Source organism: Dasypus novemcinctus, chromosome 15 (genome assembly GCF_030445035.2).
Source record: "Dasypus novemcinctus isolate mDasNov1 chromosome 15, mDasNov1.1.hap2, whole genome shotgun sequence".
In the NCBI taxonomy this organism is placed as follows: domain Eukaryota; kingdom Metazoa; phylum Chordata; class Mammalia; order Cingulata; family Dasypodidae; genus Dasypus; species Dasypus novemcinctus.
In genome coordinates, this window is record NC_080687.1 from 65,261,486 (window position 1) to 65,273,988 (window position 12,503).

The window sequence follows — 12,503 nt, forward strand, 5'->3', positions numbered from 1 at the left end:
GGAGCTGAGGTGTCTCAAGCGATTGAGCACCTCCCTGCCACATGTGGGGTCCCAGGTTTGGTTCCTGGTGCCTGCTAAAGACAAGACAGAGCAGATAGCTAACACACAATGGGAGGGGGGGAAATAAAAAAAAAATGATACTGCTTATTCAGTATGTTACACGACTAATCTATGTTCGGCCCTAGTATACTATCGTTAGTTGAGATCAGGGTTTCTTAACTTTGACACTATTGACATTTTGAACTGGATAATTCTGTGTTGTGGGAGGATGCCCTATATATTATATCTCTTAGTGTCCCTGGCCTCTATTGACTAGATGTTAGTTGTACCTTCCTACTTGTTGTTATAACCAAAAATGTCAAATGTCCCCTGGGAGGGCAAGATTATCCCCTGATTGAGAACTACAGGATTAGACAGCAGAATTCTGATGATGAAATCCCAGTGGAGTCAAATTTTTAAAAAATATTTAATTTCTCTTATTCTCTTTTCTTATGTTCCAAACTTAATTATTCTTATAAAGAACATTGGTAAAGCACTTGTAAACCTCTCATTCCTTGTATGTTCTTGAAATTCAGAAACTGAAACTTCACTTGTTTTTCAAAACAGAAAGACTCAAGTTTTTGTGGAGCATGGTAATTGGCTTCCTAATCAGGGGTTAACAGTTTTGTCAGCTCACTTACAGTGAATAGGTCTTAGCAGTATTGAGGGTGATGGAAGAATCTTAGAACACTTAGGCAAATCTTGTCTTCAAGATTCTATTGCTCAGTCTTGCCGGAACCAATTCATAACACTAAAATCCTATAAATTTAATCACAAGAAGTTATATAGAATCTTGTATTGTACTTAAATCCAATTTCGAGGAACAGATTTAAAGAAATAGTTATGTTTGCTGACTTTTTTGGGAGTTCAGAATGAATAGACTTAGAAGGAAAATGTAATATTTACATCTGGTCCTGAAGTCTTTAGGTAGTCCCTGCCATTTATTGAATGATTTACATGCTTTATATATCTATTTAATGACTTTAGAGTCATATGATCATTGTCATCTAATCAGACTCTTTGTAACTTTTAGGAATTGCTGTTAATCTATAAATAGAATGAAATTTCATTATCAGACCTGCAAAGTGCTATTATAGTTCCAACTATTACTTGATGTCCCAACCCAAAGTATAAATTATGATCTTGAATTTTTCTTCCTGTGAATTAAAATTGTATTTACCTTTTTTTTGTTTCACTTAATAACATGATTTACTTCCTTTCCAAGCAAATTTGGGGTTTTAAAAGCATAACTATAAGGATCTTATTTATTTTCTCTCAGGTATAATTCTGAATACATTGAAGAGCTACATACAGTGTTGTACTATTGACTTTAAAGTTTAGCAATTTCTAGTTAACTATTTAGGTTCTAACATTTGTTACCTATCCTTATTTCTTTTGATTGTTTTCCTTCCCCCCCCCCCCCCTTTTCTTTATACTTAGAGAAACCTATGTAGAACAAGAGCAGGGAGAAAATGCTAATGACAGGAATGATAGAGCCATTCGAGTAGCAGCAAAATGGTACAATGAACATTTGAATAAAACGTCAGCAGAGAACCAGCTGCAAGTTATTTTCATAACAAATGACAGGAAAAACAAAGAGAAAGCCATAGAAGAAGGGATACCAGCTTTCACTTGTAAGTCTATATGTAGAACCTGATAGTGCATGTTTGCAAATGCATATAAAACTTACCATTAGACCCATGGTCAGATTTCACATCACTCTTTAAAGTTTGCACAGTCCTGTATAACTTCATGTGACAATTTTTGCATTTTTAAAATTTCTCAGATTTTCTAAGCTAAGTTGTAGTGCCCAGGCACTGGTAATTTTCCCCTTACCATTTGGAATTGGCTTAGTAATAAAAGCTCATAGATAAGCCTGACCTATTGCCTCAGCTTATGCATAATCATGTCAACAGATTTGTTTTGTTTTTTTATCAGGTGAAGAATATGTAAAGAGCCTTACTGCTAACCCTGAACTTGTAGATCGTCTTGCCTGTTTGTCTGAAGAAGGGGTATGTGTGGGTTTGTTTCATTTTGTTCTTGAAAGGTGAAAATATTAAACTGTCCATTTTGGGGTGTGAGGCTTACAGTTGCCAAATTTAAAAATTGGCATAAAAGTGTCTAAGAGAACACACTGTTACAGGTATAGAAATGCTATTGCTAAAGGAGTTGTTTTTCTAAAAATAGGACTTCTCACTAATATAACCCCAGCATCCTGAGTAGGTTCTAGCACATGGTGGAACTGTTGAAGGAATGAATGAATGAGAGATTTATGAATAAGAAGTAGGTATTCAACAAATAAAGAGGAAGTTGGGGCACTGCAGACAGAATATAAAGCCCAAAGGAAAAGGGAAGGGAATCATAAGATGAGGTAGGAGAGGAAGAGTATAGGTCAGATAGTGAGAATCTAGAATTTATTCTGTAGGTCAGAAAATTTTAAATCTCTCTTGTAAGGAATTCCTAAAGGGCTGCCATGAAGAGAAGAAAGCAGATAGGATTTGGAACTCCGTACCTTGGCTTCATGGGAAGCAGCTAAGCTTGCTTCTGTTATACATACAGGGTTTTAGCATAATGCATTTAAACAGAGGGTTCCAAGATCTTAATTTAGAACTTCTACCATAAACAGTGGATGGCTAAGAGGAATTAAGGGTGTATTGAGAGTGTTAGTAGGGGAAGCAGAGGAACATGACCAGAAATGATATTTATTTGAAAGACCACTCTAATATAAGTGTGGAGGATACATTGTATCAGGATAGATTAAAATATTAAGGCCTATAGTAATATAGATTAAGACCCACCCTTATTCAATTGGCCAATCTTAAATAACATCTTCCCAAGATCCTATTTACAGTGGATTCATACCCACTGGGATGTGGATGAAGATTAATAATGTGTTTGTTGGGTTACATAGTTGAACCTATCACATATATATATATCGAGTCCTCCTAGTATTTTTCCCTTCCTTGCTTGTCTTTAACCAGCCACTTTACAAAGTAAAAAGGAAGTGAGAATAAAAGCTGAGCTTGATTTTTGGATTATAGATTTAGAACTGCTCTCTCCAATATATAACCACTGTTTATATGTGACTTTAAATTTAATTCAGATTAAAAATTCAGTTCCTCAGTCTCACTGTCCACCTTTGATGTACTTAGTAGCCACTTGTGCTTAGCGGCTACCATATTGGACAGCAGAGAAAGTATATTCCCATCATTGCAGAAAATTGTCTCAGACAGTATTGGGCTAGAAAAAAAAGCAAGAATTTATCAAACATTTGCAGTACACACTACTTTGATTAAGACCTATGGTAGGCTAAATGTAGGGTTTGATGAAATTACAGTAATTTCTGCCATAATACAGCGTAAGTGATCTTCAAAATAACTGTGCTGTACAAAATCATGTAATAGAAACCACGGAGCTTATGGGTAAAATGGAGTTGGGACACAACACTCACAGTCTCAAAAACTTTATGAAGAAAGAGGGTTATCTGAGATCAGATGCAAAGTGGTTACACCAGATGAGGATGGGTGAGGCTTATAACACCAGGGATCTGTGCTGATAGGTGTTTGAGGTGTGTGTGTGTTTTGTGTAATCCTCTGCAACTTGGTTCAGCTAGATGCAGTTTTCTATGTTTACCTAGTGTTTTCTAATATATCATTCCTATTGAAACAAATTTGTTTTCAAAATGAGTTGTAGCAGAATTGACTAGCAAGTGCACCTAACCCAGATTTGGGGAGTCAGTGCTTCCCAGTAGAAGTAATGTCTAAGGTAAGAGGTGAGCAGTGCTAACCAAGTAAGCTCTTTTTGAGAGAGGTAGATTTTAGCTGAGTCCCAATTTAGTAAGCAATGACAGTAACTAGGGAAAGAACAATTCATGCAGAGGAAATAGCTAGTTCAGATGCCCTGAGGCTGAAACAGGCTTGGTAAGATTAAGAAACAGAAGCATGCCTGGATGGAATAAGAAAGGGAAAGTATGGTAGAAATGAAGTTGGAGATGTAGGAAGGCCTAATCATGTATTATACAAGTTATGAAAAAGAATCTGGGTTTTAGTCCATGAGCCTGGGAATAATGTGATTCCCTTGACTACTATAAAGAGAATAGATTAAAAGCAAGATCCTCCAATTAGGAGAATATTTTAGTAGTTGAAGGTAGAGAGGACAATATTGGACTAGGGTAGTAGCAGTTGAAATTGTGAGTAGTCAAATACTGGGTATATTTTGGAAATCAATTTTTTAGGGCTTGCTTCCTCTGATGGATTGAATGTGGAGTATGAGGGAATATAAAAGACCCTTGACTTTTTATTTTATTTTTTAATTTTTTTGATCCTTGACTTTTTACCTATGCAACTAGATGAGCTATACTGCCATTTATTTACACAGGAATAAGGGTTATGAGGGGAACCACAATTACAATTTTAGACATGTTTGAGATACCTGTTAGTGACTTTTTGTGTATCTTACTACTTAGATACACACATCTGAAGCTCAAGAAGAAGGTAGGACTTAGAGAAATTTGGCAATCATCAATGTACAGGTGATATCTAAAGCCAGGAGACTGAATGAGATCATTTGGGGCAAGGGTTGGTAAACTTTTTTTTTTTTAACAGCTTTATTGAGTTGTAATTCACAACCCATACAATTTACCCACTTAAACTACACAATTCATTGGTTTTTAGAATATTCACATAATTTTGCAACCATCACCAAAATGTTAATTTTAGGGCATTTCCAACCCCCCCTGAAAGAAACCAATTAGCAATTGATTCCTATCTCCCCCCTAATATTCCTTCCCCTATGCCTAAGCAACCACTTATCTACTTTCCATCTCTATAAATTTGCCTATTCTGGACATTTTGTATAAATGGAATTATACAATAAGTGGTCTTTTGTGATGGACTTCCTTTGCCTAGCCTAGTATTTTTTTAGTTCATTCATATTGTAACATATCTCAGTACTTCATTTCTTTTTATTACAGAATAATATTCCACTGTATACTATAACACATTTTAAAAATCCAGATTCTCCAGTTGATGGGACACCTAGGTTGTTTCTACTTTTTGGCTGTCATAAATAATGCTGTGTTAAACACTGATATACAAGTTTTTGCATGAACATGTTTTCTTTTGGTTATAGACCTAGGAGTGAAAAATGTTAGTTTGGATGCTAACATGTCTCAAGAAGGGCAAGATGAAACTTTTTCAATTCTGCTAAGACTGAGAATGGGCTACTGAATATGCCAAGATAATATAATATTGGGGACTTGACAGTAATAATTTCTGTTGACTGAGGATGAAAGCTTGATTGGAGTGGATTTATGAGAGAGTGAAGGTGAAATAGATATTTAGGGATTATAAATATTTTTGGAATGTTTTGCTGTGGAGGAGAGAATCAGGTCAATGTCTAAAATAGAACCCATAATAAAATTTATTTATATATTTATTTTTAATACATAATCTTATAATGGTGAGAATGTTACTGTTGCAGTAGAGAAGGGAAATTTTGATTCCTGAGAGAATAATTGTAGTTCTCAAAAAGAGAGGAGATGGTATATAGTATGTAAGTAAAAGAGACTTTCCATTCATTGTTATAGGAAATGAAGCTGAGATTTTGGTACAAATGCACATAGGTTGGCAAATTCTGTGATTGCAACACAAAATTATCCTTAACCGATTACTTTTAATTCTCATTATGGAGATTTAGACTGAGGAGGGAATATGAGGGAGTTGGAGAGTTAAGCAAAAAAAAATTGAAGGTATGAAATAATCTACTTTGAAGTTGGAAAATGATTGCGGAAAATTAGGAAGTTGCAAGAGCCAAGTACTTGAAATTTTGGATATTGAGGTCTCTAAGAATCGTGACAAGTACTGTAGTAGAACTAAAGCAGTTCCTGACCTACATACTTAGCTTTTTAAAATAGTCAAGGAAAAATAACTTTTCTTTTGCTTTGCTTTTCATAGAGTAGAGGCTGCATACTTTCTTGGTCACTGATCACTGAGCTATATGTTCACTTTGGAATAAAGTTAGTTCTTAGTGAGGCACATCTGTGCTTCAGTACATAAATGTAGTGAAATTAAAGTATTTGTGTAAGTTGTCCTAAGAATAGGAATCATTTCTTTCTCAGTGTGCTCTATTCTCTCAAATTCAGAGAGTTGTATATGCCATAATGTGAAGGTTGTTTTTGTTTTTTTTTAAATTGCCTGATAGTGATAATAGTTAGATATTGAATATCCAGAAGATTTACTAACCTCATATTTTGGTTTGCTTATTTTACAGAATGAAATAGAAAGTGGAAAAGTAATATTTTCAGAACATCTTCCCTTAAGTAAACTACAGCAAGGCATAAAATCTGGTACATTCCTTCAAGGAACATTTAGAGCCAGTAGGGAAAATTACTTAGAAGCTACAGTATGGGTTCATGGAGACACTGAAGAAAATAAAGAGGCAAGTGTGTGGATAAATTCCTTTATACACTATAATACTTTCTGTTCCTTTAACAAGTGTTTAATAAGTGTTTAAAAATTTGTACAAGAATTTAAATTTGCCATACCATTTTATTAGCTTGAAAGCAATTATATGGGAGGCCTTAGGTCGTAGTGGAGTTAATCACTGTTTAACTGGTTAAGGAAGAAAAAAACTTTGTATTAACCCACTTTTAAGAGAATAAAAATCTAATCAAATAGTAAAAAATAGGATGCTTCTATTTTATATATTATGATCAGTTATGATAAATAGCATTTCATAACATATAATTGCTCCAAAGTGCTTCACACACTTAAAGCATATAACTACTCTGTTTGGAGTACTCACTGTTTGCTTCTAAGTGCTTTGCATGCGACATTTTGTTTCCTCTTCAACCTAGGCTAAAACACTTTTTTTTTTTTTTAATTTTTACTGATCAGGTCCCTGAGATTTAAAGAGGTTAAAAATTTTTCCTAAGGTCTCTTAGTACTAGTTTAAGAGTTGATACAGTCGTGACCACAGCTCATATTTTCTAAACCCTTTTTTTCCTGCTTGATATTGAGCACTTTAGGGATTGGAGTAAGGGGATGCTACATATATACATATATATATATGCACTTACACACACATAATATAAATACATATACATGGACACATTTTTTTTATATATGTATATAAAGGAAATAAATACATTATATATGTATAAACAAACACATAAAGGAGGGAAAGTATAGATTAATAGAAATACTCAGAGTATATATATAAAGTTTTGTTAGATTACTTTTTTATTATTATATTGCCACTAAAAATATTTTGGCACATGCCATTTGCTCTTTTAAACAGATAATCTTACAAGGACTTAAAAATTTAAACCGAGCTATCCATGAAGATATTGTGGCTGTGGAGCTTTTCCCCAAGAGTCAGTGGGTAGCACCCTCTTCTGTGGTTTTGCATGATGAAGGTCAAAATGAAGATGATGTGGAGAAAGATGAGAAAGAAAGCATTGTATGAACCCAAGCAAGTTTTATTTATTTTTTGTCTGTGTAGCTCTGTATTATTTAAACAAGTGTCATTTTCAGATTTATTGAATAAAATTATAGTTCTATAGGTTTAATACATGTCATCTGCATTGTTGGTTTTTTCCCTTCTAAGCATTTAAGTAGTTTCTCTTTAGAATCTTATTTTGTTCAAATAAATGGATTTAAATTTAAAAAGACTGTTAACTTAAATAGTTAGAAATCTATCACTTTCATGTATGTGGTCTGAGTTAGTGAGGGTTAAGTAATTATAAATCTGAAATTTTCAGAAATGCTTTTTATGTATTGTTAAAATTCTCTTAATATAACATACTTCTGGGACCTTATATTGAGAGTGTTTACTAATTCCTTCTTTATTACCATAATACTTATTTTGAAGAGAATGCTTCAGTTATTAAGAGCTAGAATCTACTTGATATGAGTATTTATTTTCCAGTTTTATAATCACAAAACAACCGAAATTTTTGGAATTCATGGAATATTTGCAGTTCTTTTTCCATAGATCATATTTGATATTCTGAAGTCTTACTGTAACATTATCTTTGGAGAGTTTGGGTGATAGCAGAGCGTTAGAGGTGAAATGTAATTACTAGATCCTTCTGATATTTCTAGTAATAAACACTATTTGTTTGGGATTTTATTTTGAATAAAGAAGAACCTTTTAATATCCATCTCCTCTTTATTAATAAAGACTAAGTGGAAACTAATCACCTATGGCCATATATCTAATTAGTATAAACTAGTTCTAAAACACTAGTTCCAGTTAACATTAGTTAACTCCCAGACCTATGTTTTAGTCAGTAAGTTCCTAGTCAGTAAAGACCTAAACATCTTTATTCAGTTACATTTGTTTTATTTTCTTTTTTTCTTTCTTGATTGTATGCTTTTGTAGTGCTTTATCATCATTAGACTATTTAGAATGGTTTAGAATTTTGCTTAGAATTTTGAAGAATCAAAATTCTTTGGTTTTATGTCACAATTTAATGCCTGAATACATTAGCGTACTTGAACATTATAATTTTGAAGAGAAGTTGCCTCATAATCGGGGAAAAATAATCAAAGATTTTTATTTTTTAATTTCAGCTCAATACTGCTGTAAATGAAAAAATGTTAAAGCCTACTGGTAGAGTAGTAGGAATAATAAAAAGGAATTGGCGACCATATTGTGGCATGCTTTCTAAGTCTGATATTAAGGAGGTGAGTATATACATAATAGAACATATAATAAAACTTATAACCATTCTTCTGTACTCATTCTAGATTTGTGTTTGCACTTAAACTTTTTTCCTAATTTTTTCTAGTCAAGAAGACATCTCTTCACACCTGCTGATAAGAGAATTCCTCGAATTCGGATAGAAACCAGACAGGCTTCCGCATTAGAAGGACAAAGAATTATTGTTGCTATTGATGGTTGGCCCAGAAATTCAAGATACCCAAATGTAAGCTTGAATTTTAAATTTCATTCTAGGATATTTAATTAAAAACTTGGAATAAAATTGCTTCTTTTAGTGAAAATAAAATCTACTTTTGTATAGGATCTGCACTGAAATTTAGAAATTTTTCACAAAGCTACCTAATAAGTAGTTTAACCAATTTGAAAATCAATTTTATGAAATTCCACTATAAGTCAAATAATTCACTTTTATTCAAGTTTCCAACATATGTCTTTTATTGTCATAACATGAAAAATGTTTATGGACCTAAATATATTCTAATAAACACATTTTAAAGATGTTGTATTTGAAGCACATCATTTTAAACTTGAGAAATAATAGGAAATAAACAGATGCTTTGTAATTCGAGAACTGGAATCTAGTGAAAACTCCATCATAAATTTCTTGAGAGGTCTTGTCAAGAATTTAATTTGTTAAAATATAAACTGTCAAAAAATGCTGCAAAATATGCCTTTCTAATAATACTTTTTGATTTTAGGGACACTTTGTAAAAAATTTAGGACATGCTGGAGATAAAGAGACTGAAACAGAAGTTTTGTTACTTGAGCATGATGTTCCCCATCAGCCTTTTTCTCAAGCTGTTCTTAGTTTTCTTCCAAAGATGCCCTGGAGCATTACTGAAAAGGTAAATTGAAAAGAATTGTTAGTGACTTTATAAATTATTATATATGAGCTAGTTTTGTTTAATTTCTAAATATGCTTTTAAATATGTAGAAATCTTAGTGTTCCTTGCCCACCCCTCCCCCCCCGCCCCCGTTGTCTGCTTTCTGTGTCCATTCACTGTGTGTACTTCTGTGTCAGCTTGTATTCTCATTACAAAGCTCCCAGAATGGGAGGCAATCATTCTCTTCTGCCACTTTGGCTCTCTGATCTGCTGTGTCTCTTATTGTCTCTCCTCTGGTCTCTTGTTTGTTGCTTCATCTTGCCACGCCAGCTTTCCACATGGGCTAGCACTCCTGTGCAGGGCAGCACTCCACATGGACCAGCTCACCACACGGGCCAGCTTGCCTTCACCAGGAGGCCCTGGGCATTGAATCCTGGACCTCCTATATGGTAGACAGGAGCCCAGTTCCTTGAGCCATGTCCACTTCCCAAGGTTGTTTTTATATAGATATTGTTGCTTTCATAAGAACTCAGTTATAGTAATACTATAAGAATAATTGTTTATTTCCTTGTAAATGTGCCATTTTCTAGGACATGAAAAACCGAGAAGACCTGAGGCATTTGTGTATTTGTAGTGTGGACCCACCAGGATGTACCGATATAGATGATGCTCTACACTGTAGAGAACTTGAAAATGGAAATTTGGAGGTATTCATATTGTAACAACTAAATTATCTAAATTTAGTTCTGTGCTTTAGTTCATTTATTTAGAACCAGTATAGAATTTTTGTTTGTGAATCCCTCATTGCAGGTATAGTTAGTTACAGCTACAGAAGGTGACATGTCCAAGGTTGAAATGGTAGATGTGACTAATTTAGCTAAATTTCTTCTTAGTGCATTTACCCAATCAAGTACACTGACATCTTCTACTTTTCCCTTTTAAGGTTGGTGTTCATATTGCTGATGTTAGCCATTTCATTAGGCCAGGAAATGCTTTGGATCAAGAGTCAGCCAGAAGAGGAACAACTGTGTATCTCTGTGAGAAGGTAAATAATGTGTCAAATTTAAAGTAGAATTTTGATACATGGCTTTTAACCTTTTTTTTTTTGGTCCATTTTATTTTTGATAACAATCATATGAGGTGTTTACTGAATAAAGGATAGCCTTAGAATTTAGTGAAACTTGGTGAATAATTATTATGTTAATTGTGCATTGTTAGTTTGTATCAGTCATTGGCACTTTTTCTAACTTGCGCAGTCACAGATTTGGATAGCACATAAGTTAGCTAAAGGGAATACATAGAATAAAGTGGCTTTAAATCAGTTAAAATATTGCAGTGGTTTTTTGTTATTGAGCAGCCAAAATAATAAGTAGGTATAGTTGATACAAATCGTTGTATGGCAATCTCTTATATTACCTATGGATAACTAAAATATATTTTCTTTTTTTTAATAATGTTTATGTGAAGAGTCTTTTGTCACAATTTGTTTTATATTAATCTTTAATCAGGGTCTCCGTAAATTTAAAGAGAAAAATTGTGAAAGTAGAGGGGAAAGTTGAGTTTACTCTGTTATGGATTAGTCATCAGAGTTCTTCCACGTAGCATTTTTCCTTAAAAATTAAGGGTCTTTCCCATCGTTAATGGAAGGAGTCTGATGATATTGTCTCATAATCTGTAACAAATGTTCCACAACAATTTAGTGTGTTGGTGGGCGAGTGTTATATGGGAATTCCAAACATGTACATGATTATTTTGTAAGTACACAACTTTGCTAATAAAAATATATTTTTTTAAAAAGTCTTTTAAAATATATTTGTAGAGCACCATTACTTTGTTTTAAACATGGGAAAAAGTGCCAATCACTGATCTAGTCTAGTAGAACTTATGGCAATTATCTGGTAAAACTTATTATATAAAACAGATTTCAGACTTTCGGAGGACAAATGGGGGGTTAGTATAGGACTGAAATATAGACCCATTGACATGCTGTCTAGTTTTCTTCATTGCTTCCCTTCCAGGATAGTTTTATAGAAGTTCTTTCCTAGAAACAGACTTATACATTTTGCACTGTTTTCCTGTTTGCAATATCAAAACACTTTTTTCATGTTAAATAAATGCTTTTTGAGAATAGAACTTCAAATAAATCATGGATATAGTTAGGTAATCTGCAGCCTCTTTTTATCTGTTACAGAGGATTGATATGGTTCCAGAGTTGCTAAGCTCCAACTTGTGTTCCTTAAGATGTGATGTGGATAGGTAATTTTGCATGTTTTTTAAAAAAAGAACATTTAGTACTTTAACTGGTTACCACTAACAAATACTGTCTATTTCCCCCATCCCTTCATAGGCTGGCATTTTCGTGTATTTGGGAAATGAATCACAATGCTGAGGTCTTAAAAACAAGGTTTACAAAAAGTGCCATTAATTCAAAGGTTAGTTTTGCAGTAAAAATCTTTAGTATGTTCAACAGTGTTCTAGCTTGCTTTGAAAAAGTTAGGCTTAAGTTAAATTTTTGCCCAGTATTGATGCAAAAACTACTTTTTTCACTATCTGCTTAATTCTTGATAGTATTCAAAAATTATTTTGGCAGTTGTCTTGTTTCAGAAACTTTACAAAGCCTGTTTACTTGAGATAACCTACTGATGACTTTAAGTCCTAATTTAGGAACCACAGTAATGGAAGTTATCTCGATTTACAAATGGTTAGCATTTTAAAAGTTAGGATGTACTCCATTTTTTTTTGTCCTCATATTTTCTCATAGAAACATATTATAAATTATAGTTAGATCCTAGTATAACTTGCTTGAGATCTGTGCTCAGACAGACTGGAGCTGATTTGTCTTTCTCATCCTTTTCCGTTCTTTGTACTTCTCCCCAAATTCCCTTATATTCTCTCTCATTTTGCCCTAAATCT

At 33.4% G+C, this 12,503-nt stretch overlaps 1 protein-coding gene across 1 annotated transcript in view; it reads left to right on the plus strand.

Moving 5' to 3' along the window:
• DIS3 (DIS3 homolog, exosome endoribonuclease and 3'-5' exoribonuclease) overlaps positions 1-12,503 on the plus strand; it is a 36,764-nt gene that overhangs the window by 1,925 nt on the left and 22,336 nt on the right. Inside the window, exons 3-13 of the mRNA XM_058276591.2 lie at positions 1,480-1,673; positions 1,978-2,051; positions 6,310-6,477; positions 7,339-7,500; positions 8,616-8,729; positions 8,834-8,971; positions 9,465-9,611; positions 10,181-10,297; positions 10,534-10,635; positions 11,782-11,846; positions 11,938-12,022. Of these exons, the coding sequence (XP_058132574.1) occupies positions 1,480-1,673; positions 1,978-2,051; positions 6,310-6,477; positions 7,339-7,500; positions 8,616-8,729; positions 8,834-8,971; positions 9,465-9,611; positions 10,181-10,297; positions 10,534-10,635; positions 11,782-11,846; positions 11,938-12,022 (1,366 nt within the window). The remainder of the gene's footprint in view (positions 1-1,479; positions 1,674-1,977; positions 2,052-6,309; positions 6,478-7,338; positions 7,501-8,615; positions 8,730-8,833; positions 8,972-9,464; positions 9,612-10,180; positions 10,298-10,533; positions 10,636-11,781; positions 11,847-11,937; positions 12,023-12,503) is intronic.